Raw genomic sequence first — 26,332 nt, 5'->3', positions numbered from 1 at the left:
GAACAGGTTGAATAACAAGGTGTTCAATGAACAGGTTGAACAGGTTGAAGGTTGATTAACAGGTTCTTCAATGATTAACAAGTTCTTCAGGTTGAAGGTTGATTAACAGGTTGAAGGTTGAAATCTGATACTATGAACTTGGCATGAAATCTGTTGATTAACAGGTTCTTGAATGATTAACAGGGTCTTGGGAAAATCTGTTGAATGAATGAGACAATGTTGAAAAATTTGTTGAATGAATAAGAGGGTCTTGAATGATTAACAGGGTCTTGATTAATGGGACAATGTGGGAAATCTGTTGAATGAACAGAACCTTGCTTAACAGTGTGCATTGTATGTCATGGTTTGCAAATGACTCAGGTGTATTGATTAACAATGTATTGAATGAACAGGTTGAATGTATTGAACAGGTTGAACTTGACAATGTGCGAAATTTGTTGAATGAATAGGGGCATTTATTAATAGTGTATATGACGGCATACTAATAACAGTGTATTGTATGTGATGTTGAACAATCTGTTCATGGTTTGCATTTATTAGCAGGGTCATTTCTTAACAATGTGTATGGTTTGCATTGTATGTGATGGTTTACAAATAACTCAGGTTTATTAATTTTTTTTCATCACAACAGATTATTCTGGTTGGTTTTATCTTCATGCTGCTTATGACATTATTTCTGAGAAAACTTCATCTTGGTCTACAACACACTAATGATTCCAAGCATCTATGCCACTATTGAAAGCCAAAACCAGCAAACTCTGTTCAGATGCAGGACACTATAGGCTGCAGAATACTGTAATGCAAGACATTATAGTAGCCTTTCAGCAATATCACCCCACTCCAGCCGGCCCAACAGTGCAAAGATGAACATCAAACTAGCAGGCAGGTAACCCAGCAATACCAGAAGCAAACATGGCACACTTCACAGAACAGATTAAACATCAATCCATCAGTAGCAGCAGTAGCCCTGTTGAAGAACTCAAAATACCAGCAGACAGCATAGGAAGGATCACAGCAGCAAAATGCCACTGCTCATCAACACTACATTGGACTAGTTGCACCACAGCAAAACACATCCTTTAGAGCATAATCACCAGCAGATTTGCAGAGACCATTTCTAACAGATTTCATTCAATCACCAACAGATTTGCAGAGACCTTCTAACAGATTTCATTCAATCACCAACAGATTTGCAGAGTTCACTTTCTCACCAATAGATTTCATTCAATCACCATTTCTATAGAAACATAATGACAGTCATAGTGACTAACAGAACCATTTGTACAAAACCATTGGTGCAGAAATTGCTTGAGAATCAAAAATAACAAAAAATTGCTTCAGAATAAAAAATAACAAAAAATAACAGAACCATTTCTAAGAATAACAAAAAATTCCCAAATCATTCAACTCAAAAATACGAGACATTCACTTCATTGAACTCAAACGTATGGGACATTCAAGTGAACAATCGAAAGTTTACAAATGAAATTCACGTACAATTACCATTTCGAAATTAAAAAAAAATGGGACATTCGGATCCCCGTCGATGTTCAAGTCAACAAAATATGACGGTACTATCGATCTTTGACAGCTAATATTGTTGACCATTCCAGCTTCTTGGTGAGATGTGCTCCCAATGTCATCCCCACTTATGGTAACTGGTGCCTGTAAAAATAAAGTAAATAATAATAACAAAATTCCACAAACATATTCAGGGAAAGGGTCTACTATGGCATCGACAAACAAAGTGCAATATATTAAGTTCGTTGAACACATACCGGTACAAGGAAATGGTTTGGTATGGCATCCATAGAAGGACGATAGTAATGTTGACTTGGCGACACCTAATGATGAAATAGTAACACAAGTAAATTACTAATTTCAAGCAGTAAAATGAAAAGGCAAAACACAAAACCCCAAACAACCTTCATATTTAACACGTACCGGTTCATACATGGTGTGTTGCACGCTTCCCATACAAGGAAAGCTTAACTTACGAGGTTCACCTTGACGCACCTTCTTATTCTTTCCCTTCAACCAATTAACTATTGCATCAACCTTGCTAACCTTTCGTTTCGTACATGGACGACCTCTTCGGCAAGCAACCAAAGGACTTCGTACCTTGCGAGTCATGCTTTCTTTTGTAGTATTGATACGAGGCGGACTTTTTGGTGAAGTATGGGAAGGTGGTAAAGTACTACTTGAAGGTAATAAAGTACTAGTACATGGCACATTACTCGCACTACTTGATTGAACTGTTCTCACTTCATCCTTCATTTTCATCAACCCAAGTTGAATCACTTTGTGTTTAGCATCATCATTGGTAACAAGATCTAGGATCTCATCCAACGTGTTGTGATAGTTATCATGCAACTTTGGATGTAAAGAAGAGCCAAAGTTAATATATGTGGTTAGAATGCATGTGTAGCCTCTTTCCAAGTCTTTTCTCCATCTCGAAACAATGTATTTAGTTGGCACCTCATATATGGATCTCTCAATAAGCACAGAAAATGAATGTGCACACATAATACCTCTAAACTCAAACAACTGACACATACATTGGAGCTCACATTTAGTTGAATTAAAGTACACAACAAATTTTACTTTTTTCATCCCCTCACCCACAACAATAGCCTCCCTCACATGATAGGTACAAATTGGTCCCTCATTTTTTATAAGATTTGCACGACAATACACTAGACGCTTCATTTCTAGTTGAACTTCTTTAAATTTGTAATTAGTGTAAGCTGCACGAAATTGCTTCTCAAAACGATACACCGTTAAGCAATCATACAATTTGTTACGAGACTTAAAATCTGCTTTTGTCTCCTTCTCTACCTAACTTCTCAACGCATTGTCATATTGCTCAACAAATTGCTTCAAGGTTGTCTTGGAGTTCACATATCCATCAAAGAATGCATTCATACTCTCACTTCATTGTGTAGTTGACTTGCCAGCCCAAAATATGTCTTTAACATAGGCAGGAATCCACCTATGTTGCTCACGGTGTAATACCCCCAACCACTTGTTATCATTCAAATTGAAATTTTCAATCATTGCTTCCCAGTATTCCTCAAATTCATCTATTGTGAATGAATCATAAACTGCATTACTGAAAGCAACCTTAATGGACTCATATTGCGAATATCCTCTCAATTTCTCAGAAATTTTCTTCATAATATGCCATAAACACCAACGATGCCGAGCCTGTGGGAAGACAATTTCTATGGCATTTTGCATAGCTCTGCACTGGTCAGTTATTATCGTTTTTGGGGGAGCATCTGACATGCAACTTAACCATTCTTTGAATAGCCAAACAAAAGTCTCCGTGTTCTCATTACTTAACAACCCACAACCGAACAAAATTAATTGTCCATGGTGATTAACTCCTACAAACGGAGCAAATGGCATGTCATATTTGTTTGTCAAATAGGTTGTGTCAAAAGAGACAACATCCCCAAATGCTTTGTAAGCCACCCTACTCCTTGCATCCGCCCAGAACAAGTTGTGCATGCAACCATCTTCATCAAGGTTAATTGCCGAATAAAAGTTTGAATTTTGTTGTTGCATTTTATAAAAATAATGTGTAACTGATTCGGCGTCTCCTACCCCAAGTCTCAACCTTCTAGCATTGTTGATATAATTCCTTGCATCTCGTTCATCAAACATTAATGCCTCATATCCCCCCGCTTCAACAACTATGGAATGAAAATTCTTAGCTACCCCAATTCCTGCTGCATCATTAACTTCTGATCTCCTCTTCACCGGCGTAACAATCCTCTTATTCATTGCAAAATGCCGTGAGTCAGTAGCAACCAAATCATGAGTGTGCTCAAGCACAACTGTGGTTAACTTATATGTTCTATCCTTTTGTAGACTGGCTCTTACCCTTGCTTTACACTCAATTTTTGATGACAAAGATGGTTCCAAGGGATTTATTTCTAATCTTTTTGTTCTGTTCCGCACCCTAGTGCATTCAATTCCAAAGTACTTAACTTCCCCATCACATGTTAAATTTTGTGTTCTATAAGCTATAGCAAATCTCGAGTATTGGGCATATTTTGCATAACATGTGTACACCTCTTCCTTTGAGCTAAAATACATTCCCTACTTAGGTTCTTCAACTTCACCACACTCATTAAATGAAAGAGTGTTATCTTCTTCTTCAACTTCGTCACTCCTATTGAAAAAATTATTGTTCGAATCAATATCCATTGTACCTTCAAAGTTAAATAGAATACAAAATTTTAGAGTACAAACAATTATCTTTATCTAATGCTATGGAATCAAATAAGGAGACATGTGAAGCTAACATATTGCAATTACAGACAACATCTCTGTGAACAAGTTGAATTAAAACAAACAAAGAAAAAATAATTCAAGAAAATTCATGACAACTGTACATTAGATAAAGAAAATTCAAGACAACTCTACATCCGAACAATAATTTTTTCAATGGCTTTGGCTTTGATATTGATTCGAACAATAATTTCTTTTGCAATTACAGACAAAAATATCTGGATTTGAGTTGCATCTGAACAAACTTAATTTGTATGGACTTATGTGACTTGAGTGATTAAGTGGCTTGAACACCCAAAAGTGATTAAGTGACTTCAACACCCAAAAGTGATTAAGTGACTTCAACCAAACATATGTTCAGACTTAAAATGTTCAGACTTAAACACCCAAATGTTCAGACTTAGAAACATATATTTGAGCATTATATTTGAGCATGATATATATTTGAGTGACTTGAACCAAACAGATTCGTTATCTGAAAGTGATTAGTCAATATTTGAGTGACTTGAACCAAACAGATTGCATGTATAAAAAGCTATTTGAAAGTGAATTTGTATGATTATTAATAGATCCCATATCAATATTTGATTCAAGTAAGCTTGCCTTTGATTCAAGTCACTCTCAAATAATCAATATTTGAGTGACTTGAACCAAACAGATTCAAGTCACAGCCAAACGAATCTGTTTCTATGGACATGATATATATAAACGAAAATAGAGTGGATTTGCACACTCAAAATTCTGTTAAAAAATACAGTGGATTTGTAGAGAAATTATATATCACCCTAATTCTGTTAAAGAATAGAGTGGATTTGCGCACTCAAAATTCTGTTCAAAAATAGAGTGGATTTGTATAGTGGATTGAGCATGATATATAATCTATTCTTGAGCATGATATATAATCTCCTCTTCACACTCAAAATTCTTGAACCGAATCATATATATAAACTAGAGTGGATTTGCAGAGAAATAGAGTGGATTTGCACACAAGGGAAACAAAAATACAATACAAACAGATTCAAATGACGAGCAAAGAACTGAAAAGGGAAACAAAAATACCAGTCAAGACTCCTCTTCTTCAACTATGGACGACACAATAACAATAGCTTCCGACACCCACGGCAGCAACAGCAACCCAGATCGAAAATGTACAGTGCCGCTAGGTTACAAATGATACATTGCTCCTCTCATTGTGCAACCCAGATCGCTGCTCTCACTGTGTCTTTCTTTTTCGTTCTTTTTTTATTGTTTTGCCACCAAATATGATGCTTGGCTGTGATACTTCATTCAATTCAAGCACACGCCAGCAGAGGATAAAAAATAACATTCGGGCCACTCTCGAGCCACAACATTTGAGTTACGAATCGGAATTGCATATGATATCATATCATTATAGGTGCAATTGTGAGTATTTTTTGTGGGTCTCAAACATTTTCTTCGTTGAGTTCAAAAAAACATTTTCCTTATTGTTCATCTAAATTTTTTTTTGCACTTGCCAAATACGATGGATCTTATTAATTTTTTTTAATCTCAAATGTCAATTAAAAAAATTAAAATAAAAAATATTTTTTTTGCTCAAATTACTAAAAAGTGACTTTTGCTAAAACAAATAAAAATAAATGTTATTTTTCTATTAAAAGGGATGATTTGTGAAGTATCTTTTTTTCTTAAAAAAGATTAGGATTATGGGTGATAATTTATTGGTCAGCTAGAGTTATTTTAAGATCAAATGACAATACCATTAAAAAAAAAAAATTTCTTGTCTTCTTCTTTTTTTTCTTTTTTCTTTTTTTTATCTAGATACTTTATTTTGTAAGAAATTTAATTTTATTATATGAAAATTATTTTATGCCATTATAAAATGTAATTTTTGTAAGGATAAATCACAATTATAGTCCCTAAAGTTTAAAACCTTTTTCGTTTAAGTCCCTAAAGTTTCAATTTTGTCAATTGAGTCCCTAAAGTGTTAAATTCAAATCAATTTAATCTTAATGACAACATAAAAATAGAACATAAGTCTAAAGGTTATATAAAATTGTGATCATACCTAAATTTTAATTTATTGTTAACTCAATTATTATCTGCACGTGTGTTTTTATAATTGGTAAATTTCTCTCAGACTTAATTTTAATTGCTTATAAAGATCTTCTTCTATTTCTATTATGCTATTATTTATTTCTTCTAATATACAATTATCCATTTTATTTGATTTTTCAACTATTTCTAATTAATTTAAAAGATTATCTTGGCGAGTTTCTCGGTAAGGATAAGTATAATTACCTGTATTATTTTGTACAAGAGCTAACTACCTACCTTTATCTAATAATAAATATCGAATTTCATGTATAATTTCGAATTGATTTCCCTTAAGATTTTTCTTAAGTTCTTTTAATAACTTGATTATTGTATTATTTTGTTCAATAATTATATGTAGGGCAGTACTATTATTTAAATTATTTTATTTGGCTTCTTCAGTGTATTTAATGCTCATATATTAATATTGGAAAAATTGAGAAACCAAACTCTGATATCAATTTCAAAACACACGTGTGGAGGATAATTAAGTTAACAGTAAATTAAAATTCGAGCCTGATAACAATTTCATATAACCTTTGGGCATATATTTTATTCTTATATTATCTTCAAAACTAAATTTATTCGAATTTAATACTCTAAGAATTTAATTGACAAAATTGAAATTTTAGAGACTTAAATGAAAAAAGTGTTAAACTTTAGTGATTATAGTTGTAATTTATCCCCTTTTTTTAATATCCTATGATCCCTTTCGAAAATGTGTATTTTTTAAACATAATAAAAAAAATTTCTTTTGAAAAAACTTAAGCGTATTGCTTTTACTTTTGTTCATTAATATTAAAATTTTAATTAATCTTATTTATTATTAAAATAAATAAATTAGCAAATAATTTCATATATTTATATATATATAATTTTGTTTCGATTACTCAAGTTATTTGGTGTCTCTATCCAAATCCACTCAAATTTATTCGAATTTTTAAATTTTACATAGGTCATCACCGAATTAAAAATTATGTTGTCCAATCTTTAAAAAATTTCAGGCTTGACTCGAGTTGCTTGGGTTGCACTCACCCGAGTTTACAACTCTAGTGAGAGAGTTAAAAGTTACATGATTGAAGTTGTAACAAATTTAAAATTAATACATAAATTGTGAAACTTAAATTGCAAGTTTCAATATTTTTTTATTTTCATAATTTATATATAAAAATCTAACTATTTATATTATTTTATACAAAAATATTTTATTAATTTTTTTTACAGGTTTTCACTAGTTTTAATAATGTGAATTTTGTTCTTTAGTATAGTTTTACTCTTTGAGAAACTCTAGTGACATGCTACAATTGTCAAAGGCAAATTATAACTAGATTTCTCAAAAACTCCACAACAACATTCTCCCAATGCTCATGTCAAATTATAAAGTATTGTCAAATTTTGACTCAATTTTACATAAAATCTGGTAGTTACTAAAATTTGGCAATTTTTTTAAAACTTATCTAATAACTATTAATAAACCCATGCTATTTATAGAATTTAAAAAAAAAAATACCAAAACTTAAAAATTATGAAAATAACTTATCAATTTTATATGTTTGAACTAAACACTAATAATGTGACTTGTACACAATTTTAATAATATCCTACATAATTTTAAAATAAATATTAAAAGTTGATTGTATTAAAACCCAGTAACTTGCAATGAAAAAAAATAAAATAAAGTTCTAATATGAACATTCTAAAGTAATTCTTTTGTGCTTAAAATATTGCCAAGGGGCTACATCGATTGAAGAGTTCGGTGAGAAATGAAATAAATGGAGAAAAATATGATTTTGTCACTTGTTTAAATCATTAACAAGATAAGAAAAAAAAGAGAAAGCGATATCTCTTGAAACTTCTCTTATGTTTGTCACCATAATTGGTAAGAGTAGGTCAAAAACAAAAAGTTGTTGTATACAATTTATTTATTTTTTAAATACCTAAATTGTCAATCTAAATTTTAAGAAATTAAAAAGACAAATATCTCCTCTTTTTATTTCTTGTTCATTGATAAAAAAGAATGAGAAGTCACAATCTATTCTCACGTGAGAAATCATAATATTAAATAATACATGTGAATATAGCAAAAGTTTTAGGGGATGCACTAATAAATCCCAAATTAATAACTTATGCACTGTTTAGTCCTAAAAGTTTTCTTATAGACTGAAAGGTCCCATTACAATGTTAATAACATCAGATACAATGTTAATAACATCAGAGTCATGTTACAAACATTGGATTTCAAACATCTAATGTTCATCAAATTTCAATAATGTTTGAAAATATAGGATGAAAAACATCTAATGTTCATCAGATTTCAATAAATTTTGAAATTATAGAATGAAACATCAGATCATTTACATCATTCACATCATGTTGATGTAAAAATGGAACTAAATGGAGCATAAGAAAACTTTTAGGACTAAATGGTTCAACGTTTCAAAAACTAGGACTTATGGGTAAATTTTCCAAAGTTTTATGTGTAAATGAAAAATGTTAGTTTTAAGATATGGCACAAATTAATTTTTGAAAAATGAGATAGATAATTTATATAATCAATGATAATGAGATATGTGTATCAAAAACTTTACAAATTAAAAAAAGATAAAATACACTGACCACCTCTAAGGTTAAGAAAAATACAAGAAGTCTAATTAAAAAAAAGCTTTTCCTAAAATTGTGGTACAAACAAAAACCCACTAACATGGATGGTTTTGATTGGTTATGATTTGCCTTTGGCTTTGTCAGCCCATGAATAAACCAATTAAAATGAATCTCGTTAGTGGACATCAATTTCCATTTATGCAAGAGTATCAATTTCCATAATTTAATTATGAATCAATCAAATTCGCACTTAGTATTTTCATTATTAACAAAAATAAAAAATGTATTTACACACGAGTTCTAATTTATAAACTTACACTCCATTAAGTCTTAATTAAGATTTTTTAGATTTTAAAATCCCATTAAATTTTTAATAATCGGAATTCCCCTTTAAACAATGGTTGTTTATCCTTTATGATTATCTATAAAAGAATATGATGATTTGACATTTATTTTGATTTTCAAAACTTTCAAATTGAAAAAACTAAATATATATATATGTGCAAAAAAAAAAGAACACTAATTTTTTTTGGAAAAACTGAATTATTTTTTTGTGCAAAATTGAAAATTTTGTATCTATAAAGGAGAATGATGATGGAATATTGATGTGAAAAATTGAAAAAAATAAATAAATAAGAACTTTAAAAATTAAAAAGCTGATAATGTTCTCAGTTTTAAAACTGGAAAAAACTGTTAATATTCTCGATTTTGTTGAATAGTTGAATCAAACCAATAAGTAAAAGGGTAAAAACATTTAATCTCATACTCTATTTTTTTATTAGTTAGTGAAATAATTACCTGGAACATTACTATGCAAAATTGATAATATTCTTAGTTTTAAAAATTAAGAAAAATTGATAATATTTTCAGTTTTACTAAATAGGACTTATTGGTTCAAAAAATATTAAATAGAACCTGAGCTACCTAACATTTGTAAATCAAACCAATAAGTAGAAGGGTAAAAAAATTTAATCTCATGCTTTGTTTTTTTATTAGTTAATGAAACAATTATCTGGAATATTATTATACAAAATTGATATTGTTCTTAATTTTAAAAATTGGAAAAAAAAATTAATAATATTCTCTGTTTTACTAAATATGACTTATTGATTCAAAAAATCTTAAATAAAACCTGAATTACCATAACATTTGTAAATAAGATTTTTGGATAATTAGCTCAAAATAAAAATAGAAAAAATTAGGTCAAGAATTTTAACCTCAAAGACCCCTATTTTAATTTGTAATAAGTATAGTTGTGAGATGAGATTGTAGACACAACCAAAAATGAAGCAATACAACCAAAAAAGGAAGTTTCTTACTTCTAAGAATGCAAGTCTATCATTGTGAAATGGTGAATAATTTTAGTCTTGTTAAAAAGAATAATGATAATTTTAGTCAATTAACAAACACTTTTGTAGTTATTGTAAAACTTTAATAGTGTATTATCATCATGTCAATGATAGACAATAATATTTCTTAGATTGAGCATCTAATTTTTTTTTTTTTTATAAATAAAATAAAATCAACACAATTAGAAAAATTGTTGTAAACGTTGATATAATTGTCATAAGGGTAAATGACAACAAAAACAGCTATCACCAAATTCTAAACATGATTTTTTTAGAAAAATACTTGGTGGTCCAAATTTGCGTGGCCTGAATAGTTTAAATGTGTCAAAAAGACATCGCTTTACACCCAAAACGACGTCGTTTGTCGTTTTAAGTGTTTCGAGTCATTCGAGTCATGATTTTTGAGCTACCTAACATTGTTGAATTTTTTAACTGTAGCCCCACAAATATAACAACTTTGCTACGTTATTCTGTTATTCTGTTTTGCAAGAAACAAATTTATGGATTTCAACTACATTTATAATTAGTATTTGCAATTGTGTCCTTTTCATATTCTTAAAAGCTTATGCTATTTACATAAATGTTCATGATTCGATATTGTTCACTCAATATTGTGATTAGGATTTTCAGTATTGTTCACTCAACTATTAAAATTTGGGAACGTTGATTTATACCCAAAAAATATACATATATATAGGGGTCATTATGTTTTAGATATAGTAATGAGTTTTCGTTTTGGGCACATCTAAAATTCTTAATATAGAAGTCAAATTAAGTTTTAGGGGCTATTGATTTTTTTAGAACAGAGCCAAAACCCCTCCCTACGCCACTGATGATTGCGGTGATGGAGGTGGTCATAGTTGTGATTATTGTCGTACATCCTCTCTATCTAACCTAAGTCAGCATAGTATAAGAAGTTAATTGGAGTGTCCCTATATGAAGATCTTGTGCAAAATCATGACCTCATGAGATAGATCAAGTACTATGCTTTAAAATTGAAATTCGTGACTGTGAGCTCAACATGAGATTCATTATTTTAAAATTGAGAGTTTTAGATCATATAGAAACTGTTAGGAAAAATACATGATTTCTTACAAATAAATTAATTAATCGGAATAAAAATTAATGTGAAAAAATTAAATTAAAAGCAACACAAGAATTTTACGTGGTTCCTTCAATATGAGGTACGTTCACGGAATTGAAATCTGATTCCACTATTAACTAAAAAGTTTCCAAATGACTACAAACGAGACACGAATAGTCTCACAAATCACCCTTAGGTGAATTCCAAATAATCACAAATAAATTAGAGGAAAGACCTCACCAAATAGATGAACAAAAATCTTCGAAACAGAATTATAGAAGACCCAAAATAATGCATTCAAACCAAAACTGAAAACTAAACCAAACAAAACAGAGGAGCACTATTGCTTGTATGTGAAAGTAATACACACACAACCACACCTTGACAAACTGATCCACTGAATAATGATTAGCTTTTATTCACCCACCAAATTGATCCCTTTTTCAATCTATACAGCCGCTAACTCTCGGAAATATATAAACAATATATATATATTGTTAAATTTTGGATTTGTTTAATCAAAACCCTAGTTGTATCCAAATTGAATTAGGTCTCTAAAAATTAGATGTAATATATTAAAATATATTACACGTAAACCAAACAAAATTAAAATTCTTTAACAAACCAATTTGGTCTCAAACTCCAATAAGGAGATATACCCCAATAATTCTCCTCCTATCGACTTAGGTAGAGAAATCAATCATACCCGCCAAAGTTCAACACTTCAAATGTTTGTCCCTCGACAAAGTCTTTGTCAACATATCCGAAATATTATCATCCGTGTGAACCTTTTCGAGTTGTAACAATTTCGAATCTAACACATCACGAATCCAATAGTACCTCACATCAATGTGTTTTCATCTCGAATGAAAAGTAGAATTTTTACTCAAATGAATAGCAATTTGACTGTCACAATAAAGCACATACTTTTCTTACTTCAAACCCAACTGTTGCAAAAATTTCTTCAACCATAACTCTTCTTTGCAAGCTTCCGTAATGGCAATAAATTCAGTTTCGATAGTTGAGAGAGCAACATATTTTTGTAATTTAGATTGCCATACCACAGCTCCCTCTGCAAAAGTCATCAAATACGCCGAAGTAGATTTCCTATAATCAACATCATCGGCCATGTCAAAATCTGTGAACCCATCAAGCATCGGCTTACCATCCCCAAAACACAAACACACCTTCGAAGTCCCTCAAAGATACCTTAGAATCCATTTTACCACTGTCCGATGTTCTTTACCCGGATTAAAGAGAAAACGACTCACCACACCAACGACGTGAGCAATATCTGGCCTTGTACAAACCATGGCGTACATTAAAGAACCAACTGCTGAAGCATAAGGAATTTTTGGTATCTCTACTTTGTCTTTCTCACTTGTAGGACATTGATTCGAACTAAGCTTGAAGTGACCCGCAAGTGGACAACCAACTGGCTTTACTTTATTCATGTTGAACCTCTCAAGAACTTTCTCAATGTAGCTTTCTGAAGACAAACAAATCAAGTCCTATTTGCGATCACGAACAATTTTCATATCAAGTATTTGCTTTGCTGGTCCCAAATCTTTCATAGCAAAAGACTTGCTCAACGCCAATTTCAACCTGTTAATCATGGTAGAATCTTGACCAACAATTAACATGGCATCAACATGAAGCAAAAGAATAATAAATTTGTCATCCGAAAATTTTTTCACAAACACACAATGGTCCGAAGTGGTTTTAGAAAAACCATTATTCATTATAAAAGAGTCAAATTTTTTGTACCATTGCCACAGGACTTGTTTGAGGCCATATAAATTTTTCTTCAGTTTGCAAACAAATTTCTCTTTCCCTTTCTCCACAAAACCTTCTGGTTGCTCCATGTAAATTTCTTCTTCAAGATCACCATGAAAAAATGCGGTCTTCACATCAAGTTGTTCAACTTCAAGGTTCATACTTGCAGTCATGCCAAGTACAACCCGAATAAAAGACATCTTCACAACCGGTGAGAAAATCTCATCAAAGTCAATGCCTTTCTTTTGCCCAAAGCCTTTCACAACAAGACGTGCTTTGTACCTCAGATTCTTGCTATCATTCTTCAATTTGAAAATCCACTTATTTTTTAGAATTTTCCTCCCTTTAGGCAACTTTACTAAATCATAAGTGTAATTTTCAAGTAAGGAATTCATCTCCTCTTCCATTGCCTTTTTCCAATCATCTTTCTTTGCATGCTCAATTGCTTCTTGGTAGCTCTTAGGCTCCCCATGATCAGAAATCACACAAATTCATTGGGAGGATACTTTCTTGAAAGTAGTCGGTCCCTTGTAGATTTTCTCAACTCAAGTTGTGATGACGGTTCTTGAGTTGGATGCTCTTCCTCAATTTCTGACTCAACTTCATTAAGATTAGCACAATCCTCTACATCTTCAATAAGTGGCTGCATATCTCTCTTATTTTCATCATCAACTGAAGATGAAGGAGATGAATCTATGTCAATGAGATCACTAATTTTTTGCTCTGGTTGATCACCTTTGCCAAAGTCTTCAATTATTTGGTCTTCAAGAAACATAACATCACTGCTTCGAATGACTTTCTTGTTGACTGGATCCCACAATCTATACCCGAATTCATCATGCCCATAGCCAAGAAAAATACATTGTCTTGACTTACTATTAGGCTTGGACCTCTCATCCTTTGGAATGTGAACGAAAGCTCGGCAACCAAACACTCTCAAATGCTCATAAGACACATCTTTGCCGGTTCAAACTCTTTCAGGAACATCACCATTCGAAGGATAGGAAGGAGACAAATTGATCACGTCAACCGCTGTCCTTATTGCCTTACCCCAAAAGGATCTTGCCAATTTAGCTTATGAAAGCAAACACCTTGTTCTTTCCACAATGGTGCGGTTCATCCTCTCGGCAACGTTATTTTGTTGAGGAGTCTTCTTAACTGTCTTTTGGTGCCGAATACCTTGGCTACGACAATACTCATCAAATGGCCTAATGTATTCACCACCATTGTTTGATCGGATGCACTTCAATTTCTGCCCTGTTTCTCATTCAACCATGGCCTGAAAATGCTTAAATACTTCTAGAACTTGATCTTTAGTTTTTAGTATAAAAGCCCAAACTTTCCTTAAATAATCATCAATGAAAGTAACAAAATAAAGTGCACCACTATGTGTTCTTACTTTCAAAGGACCACAAACATCCGAATGAATCAACTCCAAAACATTTCATTTTCTAGAAGTAACATTTTTATGAAAAGAAACTCTATGTTGTTTACCCGCCAAACAATGAACACAAGTTTTAAGATGTGTACCTTTCAAACCAGGTAGAAGCTCTTTCTTTAACAAAACTTGTAGACCCTTTTCACTCATGTGCCCAAGTCGCTTGTGCCATAATTTGGTAGAAGTATCATCATCAAGTGCATTAACAACACATTTACAAATTTTTCCTTGCATTGAATAAAGTGTATGAGTCTTCTCACACCTAGCCACCACCAAAGAACCCATTGTGAGCTTCCATATTCCATCACTAAATTTGTTGCTGTAGCCTTCATCATCTAGCTTCCCAGTAGAGATCAAATTGAGGCGAATGTCGGGAACATGCCTCACATCTTTAAGCAACAACTTGCAGCCCAAATTTGTTTCCAAGCAAACCTCACCCATGCCAATAATTTTGGACAAACCTTCATTACCCATTCGAACAGAACCATAATCTCCTTTGGTGTAGGTAGTAAAGAAATCAACTCGAGAAGTCACATGAAAAGAAGTACCAGAATCAATCACCTAATTGCTCTCTTGGCCCACGAAATTGATGTAATCATCTTCACAAACGACCATGAGATCATCGGTAGTAACTTCCGTTGTGTCTTCTTCCTTCTTATCCACACTTTTGTAACGTCTTTTCTCCTTATTCTTGAGGTTTCGGCATTCCCGCTTCATGTGCCCTTTCTCATGGCAATAATAGCACTCAATGTCTTTCTTTGAAAAAGAACCATCTTTTGATTTGTCACGGCTTTGATCACGACCATGAGAAGTCTTACTCCTCCCCATTGTTTTATTTCGGCCTCTCATAACAAATGCTTCCGAATGAGAGGAACCCGCTGATTTTCTTCTAGTTTCTTCAATCAACAAGCTACTAGTGACTTGGCCCATTGTGACAACTCCATCAGGTGCCGAATTGCAAATCGTCACAACCAAAGTCTCCCAACTTTTGGGCAAAGAACTAAGTAGCATCAAAACCTGCAACTAAACATCAAAAATAATTTTCATAGAAGCAAGTTGGTTAACAATACTCTTTATTTCATTCAAATGTTCTAGAATGGGGCTGCCATATTTATATTTTAAATTAACCAACTTACGAAACAGAAAGACTTTATTTGTGACTGATTTTCTATCATAAAGATTCTCTAATTTTTTTCATAAATTATGTGCCGAAGTTTCAGTAGCAACATGATGAAACACATTGTCATCAATCCATTGACGGATAACACCAACAGCTTTTCGATTAAGCCTATTTCATTCATCATCTTTCATACCCTCGAGTTTGCCACTATCACCCTCAATGGGTCCATACAAATCTTTACAAAATAATAGGTCCTCCATTTTAGTTTTCCAAGTTACCCAATTACTTCCATTGAAGCTAAACATACTACCCACATTCCCCTCAATTGATTTACACAAATAAATAAACCCAAATAAACCGTAAACTCTGATACCAATTGTTAGGAAAAATATATGATTTCCCATAAGTAAATCAATCAATAGGAATAAAAACTAATGCGGAAAATTTAAATCAAAAGCAACACAAGAATTTTATGTGGTTCCCTCAATGTGAGGAACGTCCACAGGATCGAAATTCAATTCCACTATTAACCAAAAAGTCTCCAAACGATTACAAACGAGACACAAATGGTCTCACAAACCACCCTTATGTGAATTCAAAATAATCACAAATAAAAAAGAGGAAAGACCTATCATGAGTGGGATATCTTTTAAGTTGGCTAAAACTACAGAGGTTTTAGCATATGTAGTGAGTATAGCAGCCAAACATGCCACTAAATAAACATCCTATATAACCGTCACTCACTAATCACTTTTCACTAAAGACGAGTGCAAAACTAAGAGACACTTGACTAATAAGTTTACATATAGAAAGATGGGGGCTTTGGTAATACATCATTTACTGTTTAATTTGTCTTTTAAAAAGATAAGAATTATATATGTATTTTCAAAACTCCTTAATATTTTAAAATTTGTTTCTTTTACTATATTACCCTCATATCTATCAGCTCTCTTATTAAGTCATCCTCACTCTGTATTTCAAAGTAAAATTTTACTCTGAATTTTACTATGATTCAAAGTAAAATTTTACTCTGAAAGTACAATTTTACTCTGAATCAGAATATAAAGTTTACTATGATTCAATATAAAATTTTATATCGTTAAGCAAATCAACATGTTTTTAACCAGGGTAAAATTTTAGTATTACAAAAAATAAAATACATACTAAACGAATGAACCAGAGTCAAATTTTACTCTTAGATCTATTAATAAATAAATAAAAAAAGCCAATCGAAAATAACAATCAATCTCTCTCTCTCTCTTGTCTCTTCCACCGTTGCCAAGCTAGCCATAGCCACTGCCACCGATTTCTCTACTCAATCCCTTCCTTCCGATCTCTCTTTTTCGACACTGGTCATGAACTTGGACCCGTCCTCACTGTCGCTTGTCGCAGACATGGATCCACCATTGCAGCGAAGATCTGGAAGACCATCTATCGCCGCCATCTTTGATCTCCTCTTTCGCCGCCGCCGCTCCGACACCTTTGGTTCAATCACAGACTATAGATCTACTCCGCATACCAAATTTGCTCCATCAGTTGCTTCCTTTTTCCAGATTTTGTCTCCAATTTCCAGTGCTACAATTTCAATTTGATCAATTTATATACATTATATATCCATATATATACACACACATCACTAGATAAATCTCAATTGCGTGCTCATTCTAGCATCTCTCTCCTTTTACTTTGCCCTAACTTGCAGTTTAGTTAATGATTTTGCTTCGAATTTCGTCGTATACTGAGGTTGATTACGAGGAGAGAGACGAAGAAGGTTGGGAGAGAGTGGGTGGAGAAGGTGGGAAGATTTAGTTGAGGGTATAATAATCTGATAAAATATTTAAATAATAAATTTTGTCCTTTATACAAGACTTTATAATTATGAGGGAGTTTTGAAAGTATAATTGTTTTCTTGATCCTTTTAATAATAAAAGGAATGTAAAAAGGGTTTATAGCCAAATTTCTCTAGAAACCGTCGCAGCAAATTATTGAGTGTTTTTTTTTTTTTTTTTTGGGAGTAGAGTCACACATTAATTCAAAATAATAAAACGATACCCAATTGACGGTAATAAGATGATATTTTATCATTAGGGTGTGAGAACTTTAAGCAAGTTGATTGGGAACTAAAGACATATATGGGGATAATTTGGAAACTTAGGCCAAGTTTGGCATGTCCTGAAAAAGATAAAAAGTCAAAAAGTCACTATCCTATTTAAGTCACATCATCTTATTTAAGTCACATCACCTCTCTAACACATCACTTCAAACCCAACCCAAACTTCAATTTATATTTCATAAAAAGTCAAAAAATGCACTTATTTAGATTATCCCAAACAACCCCTTAGTAAAAAGTCAATTTTTTGACTTTTTAATTTTTTAACACAAAAAAATTACAAAAACACCAATTTTTTTAACAAAAAAAAAATATCAAAAAAATTAAAAAATTAATTTTTTACAAACTTCCCAAAACATCACATAGATGTAGTTGCTCTTTAATGAGTACACTAACCTTAAAGTACGCAAAAATATTTTTAAAATGACTGTAGATTTTTTAAAAATCAAAATAGCCCGTTGAAGAATGAGCAATCATTTAGGCCTTGTTTGGGGTGTACTAATAAGTACACACTTTTTATCTTTTTTTCATCGCATCACCTCTCTAATTTTCTGCACATCTTTTCGTAAAAAGTCAAAAAGTACACTTATTTAGATCGTTCCAAACCACCCCTTAATGTTTTGTTGTTCGTTAGCCAACATGAAATTAAAAAATAAAAAGATTACAACACAACCAATTAAGACTAGCTCGATTGTTTATAATCTGCGAATTTCATTAATGCTGTATTTGGTTGGGAGATTTGGAGAAGGATTTGGAAAGAGAAAGGGAAAAGGTATGTGAAACTATGTGAAATATAGGCATGTTTTATTTACATTTCACCTACCTTTTCCATTTTTCTTTCTAAATCTTTCTCTAAATCTCCCAACCAAACACAACATAAGAGATCAAGCTTTCAACTCTCCCTCCCGACCACAATCCGTCAGCTTTCAATGCATCCAAATAAATAAATAACCGACACTCGAATCCCAGCGGTTGGTCTAACTTCCCCAATAACTGTAATGGAATTTTGGGCCCAATCTTTTTTGTAATTAGGTGAAATTGCGTTGTATGCAATGCAATTTGGTACTTTTCCAAAGATTTGGTCACACATCAACATCAGTGGATCCAGTATTCAAATTTTTACAAGAATTTAAAAGGGGATATTGGATGTTGATCTCTTTTGGCTTTTGACTGATTTATATATTTAAAACCTTCTTTTTCACTTCACCATGAATCTGGTTAATTCTACGCTTTCACAATTATTTATACAATAATCTTTTTAATAAAAAAAAGACACACACACATTCAATTCTTGATGTTATTTTCTTCGTGGGATTTATTAAAAAGTGTCCTAGAAGCACTTGTTAAGGATGTACTAACTCACATTAACCAACCCTACAACTATAAAAAATTAAATAGATTATAAATGTTATATTGTTAGAGGCCAAATTACTCTTTCCTTTGAGGGTGAAGTATCAATAAATCTCAAAATCTGATATTGTGAACGATTCAATCCTCTCTTTTTTCTTATAAACTCAAAGGTCTCATTAAAGTGAAAATTACATAAAAAAGTAGTCACTTACATGTTTGGGTTTAGTTTTAAGAAATAAAAGTGATTTTCTCAAAATATAACACTCTAATGTAACACTCATTCTAGAACAAATCTCACATTACGAACAAAAGCTAACACTCTAATGTAACACACAAATAACGTAACACTTCAATGTAACACATTAAAAAACTCTTTGGCGTACTTTTTCCAAACATAACAACGTGATACTCAAAAAAAAATTATTTGGTATATTTTTTCCAAACGTAACGCTCCAATGTAAAAAAATAAAAATAAATAAATCTTAGTGTACTTTTTCCAAATGTAACACTTTAATCAGTGTAATCACAAACTTAACACTCCAATGTAACACAAAAAACACCAAAAAAACTTCTTAGTATACTTTTTTCAAACGTAACACTCATAGTTTAAAATTATACATTTGTTCAAAACTTACTAAGGAATATTTGTACTCCTTTTGGAATGGTTTGAAGAGTCTCACATTCTTTTTCTTTTCTTTTTTTAGTATTATATTGGAGTGTTATATTTATGAAAAGTATATTAAGAATATATATATTTTTTGGTTATATTGAAGCGTTACATTTAGAAAAAGTACACCAAAGAGTTTGTGTGCTATATTAAAGTGTTACACTAAGGAATTTTTTTAGAGTGTTATATTGAAGTTTTATGTTTAGAAAAAATACACTAAGGAGTTTTTTTTAGTGTTACATTAGAATGTTACACTAAGGAGTTTTTATGTGTTACATAAGGTGTGTTTGATTGGGGGGATTATTCATTATTTGGATTGCTTATCCAAAGGAGTGAGTAGTCCATCGTTTGCTTTTTTTTTAGTCCGCCGGGCATGGAGTCCGGCCGGACTCCTTATCCCCCATATGGGGGATTATACTGTTCCAGGAGGGTGTGGGACAGTTTTGGGAGGAGAATTTACTGTCAGGATTAGGTGGTAAAATGACCATTTTGACCATTTACTATTTAATTATGTACTATATTTAGTAAAATTTAATAAAATTTAAATGTCTCAATTTAAAAATAAAATAATTTTATTTAACTTTTTATTGATGTTTTATTTATTTAATTTTTCAAAATAATTTTTTGTGGATATTTTATTGATATTTTATTTTAAAATTATGTTTATATTTTATTTAATTTCATTATTTAAATATTAATAGATGTTTTATTTAATCTCATTATTTAATTATTATTATTTTTAAAAACAAATTTATTTAAAATTTTAATTAAAAAAATAACATATATTTTTATTGATATTTTATTTATTTAATTTTAAAAAAATAAAATTATTTAATTGTGTAAAAAATAAAATAAAATAAATTTTTATTTAATCTAGCTAAAAATAATTAAAATATTAAAGATATGTTTCATATTGCTGTTAGTTAGTAAATAATTGAAAAATGGTAAAATAGTCTTTTATTCATTTATCTTATTCAGTCCGTTCAAATAAACGTTGGATTCACTAAAAATAGTCATTTCCAGACATTTAATCCCATGAAAAAATAAACACAGGATACATATCCAATCCAACCAAATAGTCTGGGAGATTCACAGTCCTATGACTCAAGTCCGGTGGATTTTAATTCCCCTTATCCAGTTCGTCCAATCAAACACACCCTATTATATTAGAGTATTACATTTGGAAAATGTACATTAAGAAGTTTTTTTGTATGTTACATTAGAGTGTTACACTAAGGAGTTTTTGTGTGTGTTACGTTAGAGTGTTGCATTAAGGAATTTTTTTTGTGTGTTATATTAGAGTGTTACGTTTGGAAAAATACATTAAAGAGTTTTTTTGTGTGTTACATTAGAGTGTTGCAATTACAAATTTTCTTGGGTGTTATTTTAGAGTGTTACACTAAGAAGTTTTTTTAAAGTGTTATACTAGAGTGTTACGTATGGGAAAATACAATAGGGAGGTTTTTTTATGTGTTGCATTAGTATTACGTTTGGATGTTAATTATTGTCAATGTTATGATATCAATGTTACAATAGGGATGAACACAAAAAAAGAATGAACACCACACCAATAACACCACAAACGGGAGAATATCATCCATCTACAAATCACTTCACTAAATCCCCACAAAAAAAATAGAAACATAAAAACCTACCTTATCCACACGCACCCAACATTAGGAAAAAAATGCAAACAAAAGCACACACAAGGGCAAAAAAGTAAACTTTCAAACCTTCAAATCAAGGAAATAATATACTCAAAATAAAAAGGACTAATTGGTTTGAAAGAAAACTTCTAGGACTAAATGGAATAATGTTTCTCTAAATAAGATTTATGAGTAATTTTTCCTTCATTTAATTGCCTCTATTCATAATGAATTTTATTTTTGTAGATAACATTTCTTGATTTTTTTTTTATTTTTAAATTTCAATAATACTTAAATTATACAGTGTAAGAAAAATAAATCTAAAAATTATGAAAAATATAAAAATTTCATAATACTAATCAACAAAATATTTTATTTTTAAATGGCATTTTGTGGATTTCGTTTTAAATTTGTCAATGTCCTTTATTTTCAATTATAATTAAATTATATGGTGTAAGGAAGTTGTCATTAAAATTTTAAAAATCAAGGGCATTTAATTTTTTTTTTCTTTTCAAAATAAGCCACGAAATGTTTCATCAAAAATTAAAGGGCATTCCCTTTAATTATTAAAAAAAAAATGTTAAAAAATATTCTATTATGAAAAGTATATAAAAATAGAGGCAATTAAAGAAAAAAGTAATTTGGTCTCTAACAATAAAACATGGGTCATGTAGGGACATATTTTTTGGATAGCAACACGTGGCCAAGGTGGCACCGAAGTGCCAGCCAAGGTGCCACGTTTCCTTGACTTGACACCGAGGTAATCTCAGCTAGGTCGAGATTATCTGCGGAAATACTGGAATCCGAGATGAGCGGATAAGTTGTAAGAGTCCTAGAGTGAGGATGGACTTCAGCTTGGATAAGGATAAAACTCTTAGGGAGTTTATCTTTATCTATTTGAGAGTCTTGGATAGTCATTGAACCAAAGTTCATTGAAGCTAAGCTTCTACAGGGATCAAGTCAGTATTGGTTATAAAAGTAAGGTACCCTCGCGGGTTTAAGGTACGCTTTTTGTATTCTAGCTTGTGAGTTAAACACAATTGATTATCTTTGAGAGATATTGTTTACTGACTTGATCGTCGGAGTGCCCCAGGGTGTAAGAACTACCGCCGAAATCTCATCTTGCTGTTACAGATCGTTCGGGCGCAATCTATTCTGCCGGTGTTCTCCAGCTGAGTACCTAGTAGGTAGTGTGGTCAGAAAATAGCACACACAATTTGGCGCCATCTGTAGAAAAGAAAGGAGAATAGATGGCCAACGACAGACAAAAAGAAAAGGTTCGGGACGACATCCTTACTGAGAGTGGTAAGCACATTGACCCTAACGTGGAGGAGGATAACTGCGACGAAGAAACTCGGGATCAGAATCCCAGAGAGAAAGACGTCGGCAAGGAGGGCGACGTACCAAAGAAGTCAGACAGGGACGGATATTATAGCAAGGACGACCTCCAAGTATGGAAGGATAGATGCCTACGGAGGGACGACGAGATGAAGGAACTGGCGAACAAATTGGCGGACCTGCAGTCGGTCGTCAATTTTATGATGCAGAATAACGTCATGCAGCCACTGTTCCCATTACAAGACACGCAAATTCTAGCGGCCAAGAACAATGCCCAGAAGGGAGGGCAGAAAATAGTCCCTACAGTCCCCCAGCACACCAGGACCAAGGAACACTCTCACCGGCCTTCAAGGGACGTCGGGCGAGGAGAGTCAATGAAGGGAGATTCTCAGAGAACGCATCGTACCAAGGAAGCTGACCCCAAAGAACATCGACATGTTCAAGGGAAGGAACTTTGTTTCGATGCAACTAATGGAGAGAGGTCCAAGGGGACTCATAATAATACAGGAAGTAGCGCACCAAAAAGGCTGAAATTCGTTGATAGCCGAGCTCTTGGATGAACCAAGGAAGATTTGAGGGATTACCTCCAGAGGAAGCGACAAGATGCCGAGGTAACCTCTCCGGTCAAGCCGAGGACACCGTTCTCGGTAGAATTGGACAAGTTTGAAGCTCCAAAGAGGTTCCATATGCCGAGATTCCAGATATACGACGGGAAGTCTGACCCTAACTTTCACGTCGGCTTGTACCTGAACTCAATGGTACTATACACTGGGAACAAGCCGTTGCTTTGCAAAGTATTCCCCTCATCCTTTGGGGAAATGGCATCAGACTAGTTTTACAAGTTGCCAAAAGGAACTGTGAAAAGCTGGGAAGGCCTAGCCGAGATGTTTATGGCTAGATTTATGACAAACAAACTACAGCCATTGAGGATGGACGCCCTGACGGCTCTAAGAATTGGCGAGGATGAAAGCCTTAGGGCCTATGCCAAAACGTATTATGAGGTGTTTAACCGAATACCAGGATGCAACCAAGAGATGGCGGTCGTGTCTTTGAAGAACGGCCTGAAAGATGATTTCCTGCTTCGAAAATCATTGGCAAAGACATTGCCAAAAAGTATGGAGGAACTTATGTCCATGATAGAAAAGTATGCCAAGGCCGAGGAGGACACGCTGGGGACAAAGGCGTCGAAACAAGAGAAGAAAAACGACTCACCGATGCGAAGCCGAGGTAATGGTGGATACAATAAGCAAGAAGCAAGATTGAGGGCTGCACAGGCAGTCACAACCGTATTCCGAATTTCAGTATACAAAGTCTTGGAAAGAATCCAGAATCAGCCCTATTACAGAGCACCAGAAAAGTTTCCTGGTGAATTTATGGGAGGAAGTCTGGGGAAACATTGTGCCTACCACAATGAGGATGGGCATCTAACTCAAGGGTGCAGAGCCCTAAAGGTACATCTGGAAGACCTAGTAAGACAGGGTCATTTAAGAGACCTGATAGATAAGACCAGGACAAGGGAAGAGCAAGCAAGACTGTCTCAGGCACCAGCAGCACAACCCCTGCCAGCACCATAACCATAGGCAGGCGGACCTCGAGTGATCAATGTAATTCACTTGAAGGTGAATGAGAATGAGATACAGGGGGAAACTCAAAAGGTAAAACACCTGCAACATATGTATCAGGTCTGACAGAAGAGACCTAGGGAAGACGAGTGCCAGGGATCAGTGGTGTCCTTTACTGAAGATGGCCTAGAGATGGTGCAGCATCCACACAACGATGCCTTGGTGATATCCCTATAGATTGGAGAGTACCAGGTTAAGCGAATTCTGATCGACCAGGGTAGCTCTTGTGACATCATGTATGTCAGATGTTACAAGGAGCTCGGCCTACACCAAGATGATCTAGAACAATCCAATGATCCAATGGTTGGGTTTAATGGAACGCCGACGTGGACTCTGGGAGCAGTGAGTTTGGAAGTGCAGGCTGGCACCAAGAAGGTAAAAATTGAGTTCACAATAATTGACACTACCTCTCCTTACAATGCTATCCTAGGAAGGCCATGGCTGCACGTAATGGGGGCTGTTCCCTCAATATTGCACCAGCTGTTGCGATTCCCAACAGAGCATGGAATTGAAGAGGTTAGACGGAATCAAGTGCAGGCAAAGAATTGCTCCATGGCAGCAATGAAATCCACCTGCAACATACAAGAAGCAGAAACAACAAAGATTGAAGATGAGGACATGGAAGTCCTTGAGGACGTCGGCAAGGAACTAGCCAAGAAAAGTGAGGAAGCCCTGAAGAAGATCTTAGTCCAGCAAGGGGATGAAGAGTGCTTTTTCCTCCTCGACTCAGGCTTGGCCGAGGAAAAAGAAAGGGAATTAGAAGCATTCTTGACAAAAAAATCTTGAGGTGTTTACTTGGACACCGTACGAGATGCTTGGCATTGACCCTGAGGTCACTTGCCATGAATTGAATATGGACATGTCAGCTAAACCTGTCATCCAGCGAGCAAGAAAGCCGATGTTGATGCATGTTCAAGCAGTAGAAAAGGAAATGGATAAACTTCTGGACGCTAGAGCCATTCGAGAAGTAAATTACCCGACATGGTTATCAAACACGGTGGTTGTGAAGAAAAAGAATGGGAAGTAGAGGGTCTGCGTGGACTTCACTAGCCTAAACAAGGCTTATCCCAAAGACAGTTTCCTACTACCCAAGATTGACCAATTGGTGGATGACACTTCAGGGCATGGAAGGATGAGCTTCTTGGACGCTAACAAAGGGTATCATCAGATAGCCATGTACCCCCCAAATGAGGAGAAGACCGCATTTATCACCCCAAAAGGGCTGTATTGCAACAGAGTGATGCCTTTTGGGTTGTAAAATACAGGAGCAACTTACTAGAGATTAGTAACTAAGATGTTCAGACATCTAATAGGCAAAACAGTAGAAGTTTACATTGATGACATGGTCGTAAAGACTAAGGAACCTGAAGATCATCTGGTCAACCTGAAGACAGCCTTTGACATCTTAAGGACATTTCGACTTCGACTCAATGCATCAAAATGTGCATTTGGAGTTGGATCAGGAAAATTCCTAGATACTTGGTCACCGAAAAGGGCATTGAGGCAAGCCCGGATCAAATCAAGGTCATTCTGGAGTTAGAGAGCCCAACGTCGGCAAAACAAGTACAAATATTGACTGGAAGGGCTGCAGCCCTAAACAGATTCATAAACAGAAGCTCTGATGAATGCAAACATTTCTTCAGTTTAGTAAAGAAAGCCATAGATTTCTTATGGACAGAGGAGTGCAAAGTCGTTTTGGCCGACTTGAAGAAGTACTTGACCACAACTCCAATTCTCTCAAATCCAGTACCTGGAGAGGAGCTGTTCTTATACTTGGGGGCCTCAGAGCATGCAGTCAGTGTAGTAATAATCAGGGAGGATAAGGGAGAACAGATGGCAGTTTACTACGTGAGTAAAAT

General features: G+C 33.5%; 1 protein-coding gene across 1 annotated transcript; it reads right to left on the bottom strand.

Annotated features, from left to right (window-relative positions):
• Positions 1-941: 941 nt before the first annotated feature.
• Positions 942-4,104, bottom strand: LOC114317958 (protein FAR1-RELATED SEQUENCE 6-like). The gene is made up of 6 exons (XM_082900661.1): positions 3,016-4,104; positions 1,945-2,838; positions 1,779-1,844; positions 1,531-1,665; positions 1,233-1,237; positions 942-1,077 (listed from the first exon to the last, which is right to left on the bottom strand). Exons 1-6 carry the CDS (start codon positions 4,102-4,104, stop codon positions 942-944), a joined length of 2,325 nt encoding a protein of 774 aa, XP_082756787.1.
• Positions 4,105-26,332: the final 22,228 nt, after the last annotated feature.

Source organism: Camellia sinensis, chromosome 13 (assembly GCF_055761805.1).
Source record: "Camellia sinensis isolate YWXY chromosome 13, ASM5576180v1, whole genome shotgun sequence".
NCBI classification, from domain to species: domain Eukaryota; kingdom Viridiplantae; phylum Streptophyta; class Magnoliopsida; order Ericales; family Theaceae; genus Camellia; species Camellia sinensis.
The sequence above is the reverse complement of the archived record's forward strand: the minus strand, read 5'-3'. Positions and strand labels throughout refer to the sequence as shown.